Source organism: Ambystoma mexicanum, chromosome 4q, assembly GCF_040938575.1.
Source record: "Ambystoma mexicanum isolate Mex_15411 chromosome 4q, UKY_AmexF1_1, whole genome shotgun sequence".
NCBI lineage: Eukaryota > Metazoa > Chordata > Amphibia > Caudata > Ambystomatidae > Ambystoma > Ambystoma mexicanum.
The window spans coordinates 445,548,319-445,564,273 of record NC_090928.1 but is presented as its reverse complement, the minus strand read 5'-3'; the positions used below and the strand labels follow the sequence as shown (position 1 = coordinate 445,564,273).

The window sequence follows — 15,955 nt, the reverse complement described above, 5'->3', positions numbered from 1 at the left end:
AGCAGGGCATCCTGTTAAGTCCTATTTTCTGTCCAACTTCGACTGCTGAATCATACAAAATCCTGCAGCGCATTAAAAATGGCAATAAATTTTTGTATCTGCCAATGCAGTCACTTGGTTGCCCTCCAAGAGCAAGGGGGAGGGGAAAGAAAGGAAAAGGAGGTCTGATCGTTAAATGCCTTTGTGCATTCCTAAGCAGTTAAGTGCATGCAGATAGGGAGAAGTGCATAAGAACATGGTAAGCATCACATGAAGTACAATAAGTGCTGTAGGCAGTGGACAAGTTTCACAAAGAGCAGAAAGAACAGGATGGAGAAGTCTGGATCGGGGCGAACGAGGTTCATAGTTCAAAGAGTATCTGTTTCTTCCTAAGAACATGGATCTCCATCCAAAGGTCTGAGGTCATTTTAGGAGATGAATGACTTCTTGAAAAACCTCTTAAACCCTGAGGTCGTGAGGCATAGGTTGTTCCAAAAACGAGCTCCTGCGGTGTCTGAAGTTTTCCCACCAAACTCCTTTTTCTTGAATGGTGTTAAGGAGAGTGATTTGCTATTTGTTCATCTAAGTGGCTTAGTAGGGCTGGAGATGTTTGTGTTTAAGTAGTTAGGGCCGAATCCCAATAAGCCCAGTGGATGAGACATATTGATTTAAATGTGATGCATGCATCTACTGGAAGCCAGTGGAGATGATTTAACACTAATGTGTGGTGATCCCAATGCCTTGGAACTAAGATCAACATTACTGCTTTGATTTGGATGAGTTGATATTTAGGTAGGCCGAGGTAGAGGCTGAAGTCAAGACTTGGTAAGACCAAGACTCTCATCACTTCCAATTTGTGTGACATATTCAAAAGGGGGAGAATGCATTAAAGCATATGCAAGTTAAAGTGTGATTTTCTTGTTATGTCTTGCATCTGGAGAGTGAAGGTGAGAAGGCCATCAACTATAGCGCCCATGTTTTTCCCCTGAGAGACAGGAGATAGGAAGTTGGTCCAAGGTAGACTCTCAAAATGGTGAAGTGTTTGGAAGGGACCAGGGTTCCCTTATGGATGATCCTAGTCTTAGAGGTGTTAAAGCAGAGATGTGCATCGATCATCCAATCCTGGATTTGGGTGAGGAAATATTAGCTGAATTGGGAACCTGCAACAGCTTCTCCCACTTTACAAATGATTTGAGTCTCGGATCGTATGTTTGGAAGGAGGTAGAGAAAGGGGTGATGAGTTGAGAGAGGGGTTTCAGGTAGGCATTGAAGCACCATGGGATCAATACAGAGCCATGGGGGATGCCACAGTTAAATATAGAATGGCAGGAGAGGAAGTACTGTGTCACTGAGAATGGTGCAGATCCAGTTTGGGGTGATGCTACCTATGCCCAGTGAACAGACATGCATCTAAATGGTGTTGCATGGATTACAGATTTAAAGGTCGTTAATAAATCAAGTAGAACGTGGATGACTCCAGAGTTGGTGTCTAGTGAACAGAGAATTATATCTCTGATGCTACAAACAGCAGTTTCCACCCCTTAGTGCAGCAGAAGCCTGTCTGGTAGTCATGTAGTACATTTGTGATGCAGAATATTCCCTAAGCTACTGGCTTGCTAGTTTTCTCGAATATTATTTCTCGGAAAGGTGTGTGCGCAAACAGCTGAAAAGTTTGCAACGATGGTGGGACACTCAAAGGGTTTCTTAGGAGTTCAGGAAATTCTAGTCTTTTTCAGAGCTGTGTGGATAATGCCATGTCTAAAAAATGGAGAACCTGACTGTTAGTAAGCAGAACTCAAGCAGTGTAAATGAAAATTAGTGTCCACACTTGGCATGTAAAACCACAGATTGTATACTGTTGTATAGTACAGGACAACGTTAGTAGAACTGACCACAGCTTATACGACTTCTATTCCAAGCTTCAAATGTAGCTCCCCATCCATGATTTGGAAGTAGGCGGCGCAATCAATAATGTACCACACAGCACCCAAAGTTAATGCAATGTATGGGGTTCATGGGATAAACTCATTTCACAAGTCATGTCGGTATTCGCAAGTCGTAACAATGACACGCATAATACTGTTGATAAGTGAATGTCCTAATGCTCAGGTAGGGTTGTCTCTTTGCACAATTAATTAGACATGTATTAAAAGAAAGAAAATAAACATATACATACCTCTAGTCAGTGAGTAGGTGACTTATTGGACATTTTTCCAAAGAAGCTTGTGTAACCGTTTGGTGCTTTTGGTGTAATAGCAGTCAGCATGATTCTATTTTATTTTTTCATGATTTGCAAATATAGTGAATTATACTAATAATTCATATGCTGATCAATCAATTTACCAATTGCACTATCTTCGGCCTAATACAAAACAAGCCTAGTAGGCTTCATTGTTGTTATTGACAAATTGCTATTGGCTCCCAACGAGGAGCTATTCTGACTTGCTCATCTGTATGACCCTATTCATAAAGAGTGTGAGTAAAAATGATCACATGGTAGCCCTCTCAGAAAAGTCTTTGACTGGAGGATGTGTTAAAGGCAAATGGCCTTAAACATTGAATGTTGGGAACCAAATACCTGTGAATAACCAGACCTTCTTTCAGAAAAGTTTTACAACCCATTGCCTTTGATTAAGTCTGTTGACTGGCTTTGCAGCAGTTCCTAATAGTTACTGAATGAACATAGGGACTAGTGGATTCAGGGAGTGCTCACAGAATACATATTTAACATGACATCACATAAGTAAATGAAATGCATGTTGTTATGATTGCAAAGAATGACACAGTTGTTGTCATGGAAGCTCACCAACAGGCTGCATGACTGTTTACTTTTTTCCCAAGCTTGGCCCGTAGGTTGTGTATTGTGCATGCAAAAGTAGTGTTATTATTACTGACGGTGACTAAGCTTGGCAACTCACAACCTTCCCGAAAGGAAGACGGTGTACAATCCTGGGCCTGTTGGTGCATTGTGACAATGAACACATTCCTTTCTTACAGCCTGCCGATTCCGGAAGCACACCAGTATTCACTCAGGTGTATGTGGCACGTGCGGCCCAGAAGCCAGCTGCCCCTGAGCGGTACCGTGTTACGACAAAAAAACCGCCAACCATAATCGTTGAAACTGGAAAAGTAATACCTGTTTTCCTTTCTTTTTTTAAATGTTTGTAACTTTTTAAAAATGTTTATAACTTACAGTGCAATCCAATGTAAAGTGGTTCTTTATTGGGCAGCTTCTGTTAGTTTGGGCGCCTTGTTGCACATGCATGCAAATAGCACTGAAAATGCACAATGTGGTTGGCAGTTAAAATAATGCATTTTAAAAATGTGAGTATAATGCAACTTTGTTTTAACGTGTATACACACAATGATTAAAGGACATATGGTCTGCAAAGTTTAGTTTAGTTTAGTTTCGTTATTTGTACCGCGTAACGAACCCTCAGGTAAATGGGCGCACAAGGCTTAAGCAAGAGTTACAGACAGTTTAGGCAAAACAGAACAACAAGAATAGTAACAGAAGCAGAAATAAGTGCAGGTCAGCCATGGTTACATGGGGATCAAGAAATTATATTATATGATATTATGATATGATATGATATATTTATAACGCGCCAATAGTCAAGTGTTTCAAGACGCGACGAGGCAAGGGAGGGGAACAAATGGAGGACGAACAGCGATCCTACTAGGCAAGTGCGTGGAAGGGGGGAAGGGAAAGTGCAGTACATAGGAATAGCTAATAACAATAAATAAATGTCAGCCAGCATGTGACAAGTGCAAGTGCAAGGGTAAGTGCAGACATCAGGTGTCAAGTGCTGGTGGGGGGGCTGTAGGGATACAGAAAAACTGTCCCTAAGTGTGGGAGTTGCCAGGGAGGCAGTGCAGGTGTGCAACAGGCAGGGGAGGGGACCTGTGGCCTGAGATCATAGGATAGCCAGGTGACCAGTGCAGTTTTAGTTTCAGCCAGGAGTTCAGCAGGGGAGAAAGCAGAAGCAAAGGGGAAGGTTTTGAGGTGCTTCTGGAACCAGAGATGGTTCTCCTCGACTTTCAGGGAGGCAGGGAGGCTGTTCCAGAGGGAGGCCCCAGCCGAAGAGAGAGATCACCACCAACTAGTTGCTTGGAGAAGCGACTGACCCTGAGGGAGTTGGAGGCGAATGAGTGAAGATATTTAGGAACGAGAGAGTTGAAGGTATTGAGGTCCCGGACCCCAGAAGGTCTTGTGGACGATGCAGAGGGTTTTGAACTTAATCCTTGCCGCCACTGGCAGCCAGTGCACAAATTTTAGTCCTGGAGAGATAAGATCCCTGGGCTTGAGGCCAAGGACAAGTCTTGCAGTCCTGTTCTGGATGAGTTGCAGAGGGTGGAGTGTAGAAGCAGGTAGATTTAGAAAGAGGCTGTTGCAATAGTTCACCCTAGAGAGAACCAGAGCTCTGGAGACAGAGAGCTTCGGGGGAAGGAGAGGAAAGGAAGAATACCTCTGAGGAGGTGCAGCTGGCAGTTTGACTTCTTGGAGACGTCAGAGATGTGAGGAGAGAAGGAGAGTGTGGAGTCGAAGATGACCCCGAGATTTTTGGCCTTGCAGGTGGGAAAATCAGATACAATATCAGGCTGCTAGTGTTACAGTGGACAAAGAGAAAATAAACAGGCATAGTGGATGCAGGGTGAGTGCCAGGTGAGATAGCTGACCACTCCTGTTTCTTACCGAAGAGCCAGCCCTTTGGCTCTAAAGGTCCAAAATGCGGGTTCCATTCTAAGTTTGAGGGCATTCCACTGTTTGGCGGCTAGCAGAGGGAAGCTCTCTCCCCCCGCCTTTTTTAGGTGGAATCTAGGAAAGGCAAGACAATGTGAGTACACGGCTCTAGTTGTTCTAGTTGGTTGGCGTTTGTTGACTTTGTCTGCCAGGTATTTTGGGGCGGAGTTTGAGAGGCACTTGTGGGTGATGACGAGCATGCAAAGGGTAATTCTATCTCGTACTGGTAGCCAGTGGGCATCCTGTCTAAAGCTACTAGTGATGTGCGTAGGTCTCGGTAAGCTTAACGCAGATCTTAAAGCATTATTTTGAAGGACCTGGAATATAGGTGTTACAGTAGTCAATCTTAGACAACATTAGTGCCCTGGCTAAGGTAATGCAGCTACTAGGCGAAAGGTATGACTTGCAGGCGTCAATTAGCTTGTTAGTGTAGGCCGTGGAAGAGGCAGTGGCATTCACTTGTGCCTTGAAAGAAAGGGTAGAGTCTAAGCATACCACCAGAGTTTTCATTTCTTTGGCCACTTTGATCGGGTTTCCATCGATGTTTGCCATGTGATCGGGTTTCCATCAAAGCATATATAATACATATGAGGTTAATAGTGGTGCAGCATACATCAATCCATTGCGGTTGCAAGAGACCTCTTCTTTAGTAATCGCCATCTCAATGAAGCTGATCATTCAAAATTGGATGTCGCTGCCTTCACATGCAGTGAATTTAAGCCAATCAAATGAAAAAGGAAAGACACTTTTTGCAATCAATGATCAACTTTTTCAGGTTTTGTCAGTAAAAAAATAACACATGTAACCAGTTATCCTTCATAAAAGATTACAGGTTTTCCATACAGAAGTAAATAACATAGTTATTTGAATTTAACAAGAACTCTACAACACAGTATTCCCATAGTACACACCTTAAACATTCTAAACCCTTTAAAAAGAGCACACAGCGGACTCTAAATCACATGTTCTCTTAACTATCTTACAACTAATTGATACTGTACTCTAGCATCCTCATCCTAGTACACAGGGACCTTATATAGTTGACCACAGCATCACGGATCTCATTGATTTTGGCCTGTCATATCTGCATAATTGCCTCAGACCTGGTGCACATTCCATTTTTAAAAAGGTGATGCCTTATATTGTTTTTCCTTAGCTAAGTATGTTTTGACGAGATCAGGACGAAATGGGGCATAGTATCAATACCTCCACCGTGCAATGGTATTCTGGACCCCCTGCAGCCTTGCTCCAGCTCATGTTCTGTCTCATATATTTAAGACATTTAATCGCATAGCAGGGATTATCTTTCTTGCATACGGGGGTTTCATTTCAGACAAATACGCCTGCGTCATGAGTGGGTCTTTTACCTGCACCCCGAGTTCCGGGGCTCCATTTATTTGACCTCAACCAGTTGCCTAACCTTTGTTCTTCTTCTGCCAGTACCCTATGTTTCTTTAATGTCCTCCCATTTATTTGATTCTGCGGATGATGAGAATGGTGTCTTATCCCATTCTTTGGCTGGCGCTTGAATATGCCGGAACGAGGTACAACATTTCCTTCCATGGTCTTTCGTGACCTCTGCCGACACCAAGAAACTAGACGTGGGTCCAAGTTAAAGAGTTTCGGGCCAAGAAAAAGTAGGAAACTAAGACAGGTACAGTGGTGTAAAAAGACACCAAATGCCAGACACCCTGTGATTTTAATGAATACCAGCTTCGTACTTGCCATGTTTACATACATCAGGGGTCAGCAACCTGTGACTCGTCAGATGTTTTCGTCTACAGCCCCCATGATTCCTCATAATTGACTATGCTGGCTAGGCATTGTGGGTGTTGTAGTCCAAACCTCTGGAGAGCCAAAGGTGGCACATACATGGCATGTAACCATTACGTGATGTCGTGTCCGAGTAGCCAGAAGGAGTCTATTCCGGCTGCCTTAATGCAGTAAATGTCAGCATAGAGCATGCTGTAGCTAGATCAGATTATAAACAGAACTTTTTTTTCGAAAAGCACACAATGTGGCTAGTCTGCTGTTATTTTGTTGCACGGAAAGGGACTTTGTTACAGCCCTATAAGCAATTCAGTGGCGGTTTCCACGCATTGGCGAGGATGCATTACCAAGCATTGTCTGTTTGATGTTTCTTCTTGGTCTAGATACATTAATGAGAAGCAAAACAACATCTTATGTACCTAGCAAGGGTCTGCAGCCTTTGGCTCTCCAGTACTTTGGGACTCCAGCTGCTTTCTTTCCATAGAAAGCATAGTCAGTGGTGAGGGCCCATGGGAATTGTAGTCAAAACATCTAAAGAGCTGAAAGTTGCAGACGTATTGCCTATCAGAATGCATTGATCCGCGGCCACGTTCTTCCCAGAAACCCAGTGCCTAGAATCTCGGGAACCAATCGTCTATGAATATGGAATGCCTGCCAAGACCTACAGCTTCTTACAGCCACTGTGTGTCTTTCTTTCTGTTAACCATGTCCAGCTTGCCAGCATTTGTTTGCACTTATGCTGAAGTCTGATGGTTGCACATACGGATAATTGATTTTGATAAGTGCAAAGTGCTAGTATGCAATATAAAGTGCTATGACCTACTGCTAACAATAGTGAAAAGGATGGCTGGGTGGCCGATCCTGTGCAGGGTTGTGTACTGCGATAATGAAGATACTGAACGCACCTTTTCCCTACAGGCTGCTGGGGCTGGAAGGAGACCACCGATTCTATATGTAGACACTGAGCTTCATGTGGAGGCCGCCAAGAAGAACCCAACTGTCTCAAAGCAGACGCCTCTCACCGTGAAGGAAAAGGAACCCCCAACTGTGGTCGTTGAAGCTACAAAAGTAAGAACTCTTTTATTTTGTTTCTCTATTTTTATTGTGCATGCCATTTGCCAACATTGCAAATAGAGCTTAAAAAGTCCAAACTGGTTGATATGTATAATACAGCATTTAAAAACGGTGAATGTAGGTAAGTTTCTCCTTAGTAAAGGTGCAAACTAAACATGGATTAAAGGCACGCAGCTTGCAAATTGTGGTGACTAGAGATCGATATGATAACATACATCCAAATGAAGGTGATAATTCAAAATAGGAGGTAGCTGCGTTCACATGTAGCGAATTAGAGCAAAAGAAAAAAAAAACAAGATGGCAGATGTACATATGGTGGCGCGTGGAAATGTCATGACAAAGTAACCATGTACCGCCATGCTTTGCTGCCTCAAACTGTCTTGCAATTGTCGCTAGATATAGCTGTCGCAGTGGGATCCTGGGTATTTGGCAATCACATTCCTGATGCTGTTAGCCGGCACCGACACCCCCTGTACCTTCATGGAATGCCAATGGGCCTCATTACACGGTAGGCGGTAACCATGGCGCTACTAACGCCATGGTTTCCGTCGGTATTTTACTGTGTCCGCCTTGGTGGATGGCAAAATTACCGCCCTACTCCAAGGTGAGCGGAGGCAGTAATTCCCCATTCACCAAGGCACTTCCACATTCCCATTTTTGCAAACATAGGGCATAATGGGAATGGGGAAGGCGCTAATTACGGTACCGCAAATTGCGGTACCGTAATTAGCACAAAGGTCCCTTTGCGGCACCCTACTTTAATGGCTGGTAAAACCAGCCGTTAAGGTCGGGTCCCGCAAAGGGAACTCGTAGTAAGGCGGTAAGGGTTTACCGGTACCGGTGCCCTACCGTGTAATGAGGCCCATTAATGTCTTCTGCTCCTGTGCATGGCCAGAATGTATTAGCATAATTGACCTAAACACATTTTACCTAAAACATTGGATCGAATTTATTTGACCTTTTTTTGGTCAAATATAATTAAATATATATATGGGGTGGGTGGAATGTAGGAGTCTCCCCCCGTATTTTAGACCAAAAAAAAAGGTCAAATAAAAGTGATCAAATGTGATAGATCAAATGTTTTAGGTCAAACAGAGGCTGATGGTTACAATCAATGGCGCAAGCCACGCCTGGGAAATCTGTTAAGCAATTAAACGCCCGCGTTATTGCGCTCCTTCTACCTGCCTAATGGGGCAGGCACATGTGTTGCCTGGCAGGCAGGGGAATCTGGCTGTGGACTTGGTGTAAAGCATTGTGCCTGTGAGGGCTGCAGGATCCCTGGGGTAATGCAAGTGGTTCTCTGCAAGGAGCCACTTGTTCATACAGGCATGGCAGCTGCCAGTTTAAATAATGGGTGCCTGGCATTTCCTCGCACGGGAGGTGGAATAGGGCCCCCTCCCACTGTGTTGGCAAAACCAGTATTGTCGGTGGGAAAAGTGGCACCTAAACATGGGCTCCTCACCTCATCTGCCAGTGCTCTCTTACCATAGATTCTTTCCTTCCTCTTCCTCCTCTTCCGCCTCTTCATGGGCAGCACAATGCCCACTGGGTCACCCGTTTTGGAAAATGGCTGCCCGCTGGAGAGTCCAGGACTGTTAGACCGTGCACTCTGATGCGAGTTGTGCAAGATGGGTCTCTTGGTTTGGTTGTCAGGTGACTTGCTCGCTTTTCTGGCACACTTGCTCCAGCTTGGGATTGGAGCAAATGGCAATGGGCATCTTCTGGAACATATGGTTTGTTCTACTTTTGGGACCGGGGTTTTTGGGGCGTTTGCTTCCTACATTTGATGGACACTCTTCTCTTGCCTGCTCAGCTTGGCTGCTTCACATGTTCTCTGCACACTTTGCACACCACTTGCCCTCATTTTCCATATGTTCTGTGACCTTGTGCGATTTCTAATGCACATTTCTCTGACTCATCCACATCCACACCTTTGTTCTGGTGCATTTCTTGCACATCTCTAACTTGCGCAAAAAAAAGTTCTGATAATCTGTCTACTCTATCTCGAATCTGATGGTGGGTTCCACGTAGGGCAAGGATAGAGTCTTAAAATGTGTTTCTACAGCAGGGAAAATAAAGGTATCCATCTAAACTGCAATGTAGGTCGTCCTAGCATGGATGTGAGAACGTTTCAAACTAGCATTGAGAAGTGCATTAAATACATCAGGGTCTGTTATGGCACATTTTAAGTGAATCCTAACTAAATGAGGTTTACCTCCACGTAGCAGCGGTGCATGGACATATTTAAACCACAATTCAAATGCCATGACCAAAATGCAACTATTGCAGATTTAAATATGCCAATACTCATTAGTGATTCTGAGAACTGCAATGTTAAAGGTTGATTGCCCAGCTTGTAAAATTGTCCTTGCAAAGTCCAGCTAAATACAATATCAAGCTTCTCTATAACATGTGTAGTTGTACTTTGTACATGCTGACTTTCATGTACATTGGTCGCGCGACTCTGCGACTTTTGAGCTAGTACTAAGCAGCCTAAATCTCTCTCTCTACTGTACATTGATGCGCCAGTACATTTTCCGAGAAGTCGTTGCTACCCTTCTAGTTTTTCTCCGTATAATAGACTGCCATTTCTTGGTAGTGGCAGTTTGCCAGTATTCCACCGGAAATAGTGTCGGGATACCAGCAAACATGTAATAAGACCCACAGTATTTGCCCCAGTACTGAGAATAGAATAGAAAATATAAATAAATCATTGCTCAATGTTGTTTAGCTCAAGCCAAGAAAAAGTCTCCCCAAAAGTAGCTGCCTTAGTTGTGATGGGGACATGATGCTGTAGTGCAAATCCCACGTAGCCACCGACTGCTTTCTATAGCTACTTTGTAAGTGGACAGGACCAGAAGATGTAAACATGTGTACAGGTGTGCCTTTCCCGCTGCACTTGCTCCATGAACCCGCTGATGTAGTTACACCAGGACCGAAGAGGCGATATGCTCGATAGTGAGACCGATAAGCAATCTTAACTTGGATCTCTTGATTCCTCGAGGAACAGGAGACGTCCCCCAGGAGATGCCAAAAGGGCAGCAAATCTGCAGAATCTCCACTTGGATGTCCTCAGCCCCCCACAGATAAGGCAATGCTTATCTATGTGCTGCATTATTCAGGTGCAGCCACCCTGTAATATAGTCGAATCTTTGGATGTGGATCATCCAAAGTTATGACATTCTCTTTCCATTACATTAAAGTCCTAACGAGTCTTGCACAACCCTGCAGATCACAGAATTAAGGACTGTGCCAGTGCACAGCGCTATCATGTATCTGGTGCTGTCACTACGTTCATCATCAGACTGTTCAGTGGTATTGGTTTGCCTTGAAGAAACACAACTGTTCTCTGTAGAGCATTGCTGTTCGATTAGTCCAACACTATTTGGGGTGACAGCATGTGTCATATCTATCTGTGTGTCTCACTATCAGAGGTCCAAACAAGATTTCACTGATACTTTCCCTTTCTATCTCTGCGTTTTTCAAAGAATTTGGGTGAGAGCCCTTAATGGGGTGGTTCTTTAACTTGAACGGCAACTTAACAAAAGCAGGATGTCCAGTTTATTGTTGGAAACCTACCTCAGGAGACTCTGGTGTTGCCACTGAGGCGAGTACAGCACTTGACGGGTGGCTGCGTTCATGTCAGGATGCACGCAGCAGCTTCTAGGTCCCTGCACAAACCTCAGGCGGCTCTGGTTGGTTTGTTCTTTTGTACGCCGGTCCCTCCCTCTCTGGTCACCCTTCTCATTCACTACTTGGACCAAACACAAAAATAGACCCTCATAACGCACAATCTTTTCCTTTATTCCCCTTTACAGATCTGTCCTCCCGGGCTCTAGTAGCCCCTCCTCGTCCTCCCTGTGTCCTTGACTTCCCTTTCTTTCCGTAAGGTGGTTCTCCCCTTAAGTTAGTCCGGTCTGGTTTCACGTCACAACACCAGTGTTGCCACGGAAGTAATTGCAGAACTTGACGGGTGGTCGCATTCATGTCAGGATGCACCCAACAACTTCTGGGTCCCAGCACAGACCATCCCATGCCAGAGCCTGGCACCTGTACCCAAGAAGGAAGCAATGGGGACCACGCCTGGCCCAGAGAACGTATATATGTACGCTGGAAAACCTCTGCCGCCCCACAAGCTCCAGAAGAATTTCCAGATCGAGTAAATAAATCACAGACAGCCCGTGAAGGAGGCGTTTGATCAACTTATCAATTATGGGACTTCACGCTGTTCTGTTTTCCTGTCCTTCTTCTCTGCCAAGCATCCTGACCTCCTCCTATGCCAAGAAGCATCCTGACCCTGTTCTACACCAAAAGTATGTTTATAACCTAAAGCAGGGACAGCTAGGAGAACTTTATGCTTCATTCTCATTGAGTGTTTCCTTCTTTACTGTCCCAAAGCACCTCATTGATTCTATCTGCAATCATGTGACTCGGAAAGGCGTACCAGAAAACTGTGTTTCTTTATATAGTGATACCTGCCTTATTATTATAGGTCACGTGAGTCCACGCCTGATACCTATGAAGGACGGGTTCTCACTGTTGGTAGTTGTGGATCGCACAAGAGATTAGGTGTCCGAAAGTGCTCTTAGAACCTCAGAGACCCTGTTTTTTGTCTGATTTAAAAACAGATATACCCTGCTGTGGCGAATACAGGTGGATCCAGAATATCAGTTACTGACATTTATATGGAGCGATACCAGCCCGTTGCAGTTGCTTTCAAGTTGGTCTGTGCACCAAGCATCTGGGAGCGCCAGATCCCAATTCGGCTTGAATGCTTTAAGTCTCAAGGATCTTAATCTAGGTTTCTTATGGCTCTACACAAATTTGGAAAGGCAAACATTCTGTTCTACTTGGTCATGACCTGGAATTCAATTATTATCATTTGGGTGGGTTATAAAACATGCCCATTGTATTCATTTCCATGGCGCTGATACCTCTTGAAAAGGATATCAGTAGGAAATTCCACCTATCCAAATCCTATTTGATCTTTTCAGGAAGGGCTTATTAATGAATCTTAGAAATGGAAGATATATCATTGGGAGCCCATATCCCAAGTTAACTGAATTTAATGGTAACACTTGTCATGCTAGCCCCCATTGTGCTGTAATTGCATTGTCACTGATTTCAAGAGATTCATTCTAGAGCCCAATATGCCTCCATAAGTATTCAAGCACTTAGAATTTTTGAACTAGTCATTAAGAGATGAGAGACATATGAATTAATGTAATTAGCATACTGAAAGATCCTGTGGGTGCGAGCTCTCTCTAAAATGCTGGAGAAATCCTGATTAGCCCTGATGCAACAAGCTTATAGTTTGATAACAGTGTATAAAAAGCGATCAACGGATAGCCCTTTCTAGCCCCCAAATCCAGCTGGAAGACTTCTGGGAGATAATAATTGTTCAGGGCAGATGCTTTTGTGTGGCTTTAAACAGCAATGTGATGAATTGATGAACCCTATACTAAGCACTGATAGTATCCAGGATAAGTAGTTATAGTGGTCCCCCTGAAATACCTTTCAGCATTGAGTGAAAGGTCAATATCATGGTCATCAGTGGATCAATACATTAGGTTAAATACCCTGTGCATATTATACATGGATTGACAAAATGATGAGGAACCTTCAGGTGGGTTACTACCCACCTGAAGGTTCCTCATCATGTGGACCCCAGCGCCTTCTAGACTTTGCGGTTCAAAACCGAGTGGTGTCGCATAAATATGAAAAGTAGATACGGAGAAAATGGTCCCTCTCCACCGTTCATTATAAAGTAGTGCAATGTTGTTTCATATTAGTTTATGTGCCACAACGGGATACGAATACCATACAATGATTCACGTGAAAACCACTCATACATGGATTGTCCTTTGGAGTGTCTGTTGCCTTTGAATCTGATTTGATCTAGATGAACAGGTTGTTGTGCCTCCGAGCCAAGCATGTGGCAAAATCTTGGCGCCCGCATTAACAAATGAAATGGGCGGATAGAACCCGCAAACATGTGGTTCCTTGTCTGAATTCACAAAAAGGACTATAGTGGTGTCATGCAAGTGAGCTAGAATAGGTCCTGAGGTTAAGCCTGATAAATGTGTTCTAGCTTGGGTCTCAACATTTCTATGAACCTTACGTTAAAATGAACAGGACTCGTGTCAGGTATACCAGCCTGACTCCTTTGCAGATTTTTTACAGCCATGACTATGATCTTTGGCGAGGGGTCAGTGAGTAAATCAGCATTATCTAATCTGGCGATGTTCAGACTTTAAACAACAATTGTACACAATTCAACAAAACAGTTTTGTATTCTCTTGCTATGTGTGATAGATGCACTGTGGAATTGTGGAGCACAGTGAGTGCTGTTGACATTTAAGGAGTAGGCTCAATGGTCCGTCGATGCCCTCGAAATAAGATTGTCTGAGGTGCGATACTTGTTCTGCTTGTGCCTCTGAAACAGCTTTGAATTTATTTCTAGTCTTCTTAAGCTGAAATGAGATAGTGGATTTGCAGTTGTTTTATGTGCAGTTTTGATCATGTTGATCTTGTTTATTGAAGCTCCTAACTCCGTAAAAGATTTATTAACACCCCTCTGAGTTACTGCAAATGATCAATTACCTCTTTGCTTCAAGGCACTCCCAGTGTGGTTCCCTCCACATCAGTGTCTCATAAAATCTTTCATCAAGCATTAGTTCTTCCACCTTACACATTATGGTGGACAGGGACCCCTATATTTGAGCTGAAGAGGGGCACAGCACCTTACAACACATATGCAAACTACTTTCTTACATGTAGGGCATACTCTTTACATGAACAAAGGACTCCAGTCAAACTACATTACAAGTCTTTTTACTGCTCATATATTCTAATTTCCATTATGTTATAGTTTTTTAACCATTACATTTTCACAGTGTTGTATCAAGTAGTTTTTTTTATTTTGTTACTCTTAGCTTGTTGTATTCGTCAGTCTTTACTACACACATGGGGCCTCATTACAGTTTTGCTGGTCTGAAAAAAATTGCTGGTAACATTTCTGGTAATTCTGGCACTGGCAATTTTTTGTACTGGCAAAAAAGTTTGCCAGTGGGGGCACTGATTTACCTCCAGCCTGGAGCTGGAGGTAAATCAGGACTACACCGGAAAATAAATGCTGGAATTACCAGCACCAGTATTACCAGTGCCAGTAATTCCGGAATCCTTTCCATGGAGTCCTATAGGTAATACTGGGATATCAGGTACCGGTAACGGTAGTGGCAGTTTGCCAGTATTCCACCGGAAATAGTGGCGGGATACCAGCAAACATGTAATAAGACCCACAGTATTTGCCCCACTACTGAGAACAAACATGGCTAAAAACCCTCTCCCTGAAATGGGTCCCACTGAAAAGAGTCTACAACCATGTTTTTGCTCACTGTACCTTTCACAGAGAAGAAATATCCATTTGTATCTCAGTCTGGCCTAAGCCACAAGGACAGTCCCACATCAAAATAATCACGCAATTCTCCTCTGAACAAGAGTAACCTCGTTAGGTGTCATTAGTGAGGTGAAGTTCTGTCTCTCTGGGCAGATAGCAAGCGGTTCATTCCTGGAGTGACATTCTACATTTTGGTGAAATCCCCAGCATACTAAATTTGCTCAAATTATGGGAGCTCCACTACTGATAACAAACATGGCCAAACAACCTGCCCTCAGATGGTTCCTCCTCAGGAGGGTCTGTAAAACAAAGAGGTGATGGCTGGAAGGTTTAGAATTAATCTTAAACCTCTGGCAATTGCTCTGGGTAACCCTCTAGACCATCGTTCTTCACCTGTCAAGTCATTACAGAAAGGGGAAAGACCATATGCAAATCAGGCTTGGTCCCACCCCAAAAGGGGCGGCCAGCCCAAACTGCTAGGTGAGGTCCTTTCTGCATGAGACCACAAGCATCCCCAGACATGTTTTGGCCTCAATGGACTTCATCAGTGGGGATGAGCTTGGGTTTCTAGGCCCAGCAGGGATGGGACCCACGTCTGGGCATAACCGCCTCACTCTCTGTGACAAAGCAAAACAAAGAAGTGATGGCGAGAAGGTTTATAATTCATCTAAAACCTCTGGTAATTGCTCTGGAGGGTCAACCACCATGTTGTAGCTCCTTGCCCCTTTCACAGAAGAGTCTAGTCCCGCCCACAAAGACAGTCCCACACACAGATTTTAGGAAATTCTTCTCTGAACAAGTGTACTGACAGCAACCCCCAGACTCTACAAACACTGTAATTTGAGAGGAAATCTGTAAACAGACTGTTAAACTGTGTGCTTAAAGTGATAAAATCACCAGCTGTGATTTTCTGTGGCAAGTTTATTGTACGCTAGAGACTGGCACATGAGGGATAAGGTTCCCATCTTTCAGGCCCCGTCCTACCTCGA

The 15,955-nt window shown here is 43.9% G+C and overlaps 1 protein-coding gene across 1 annotated transcript in view; it reads left to right on the top strand.

The window, feature by feature from the left end:
- Nucleotides 1-15,955, top strand: part of LOC138467255 (uncharacterized) — a 1,232,016-nt gene that overhangs the window by 383,190 nt on the left and 832,871 nt on the right. Inside the window, exons 12-13 of the mRNA XM_069607273.1 lie at nt 2,977-3,108; nt 7,412-7,561. Coding sequence (XP_069463374.1) covers nt 2,977-3,108; nt 7,412-7,561 — 282 coding nt within the window. The remainder of the gene's footprint in view (nt 1-2,976; nt 3,109-7,411; nt 7,562-15,955) is intronic.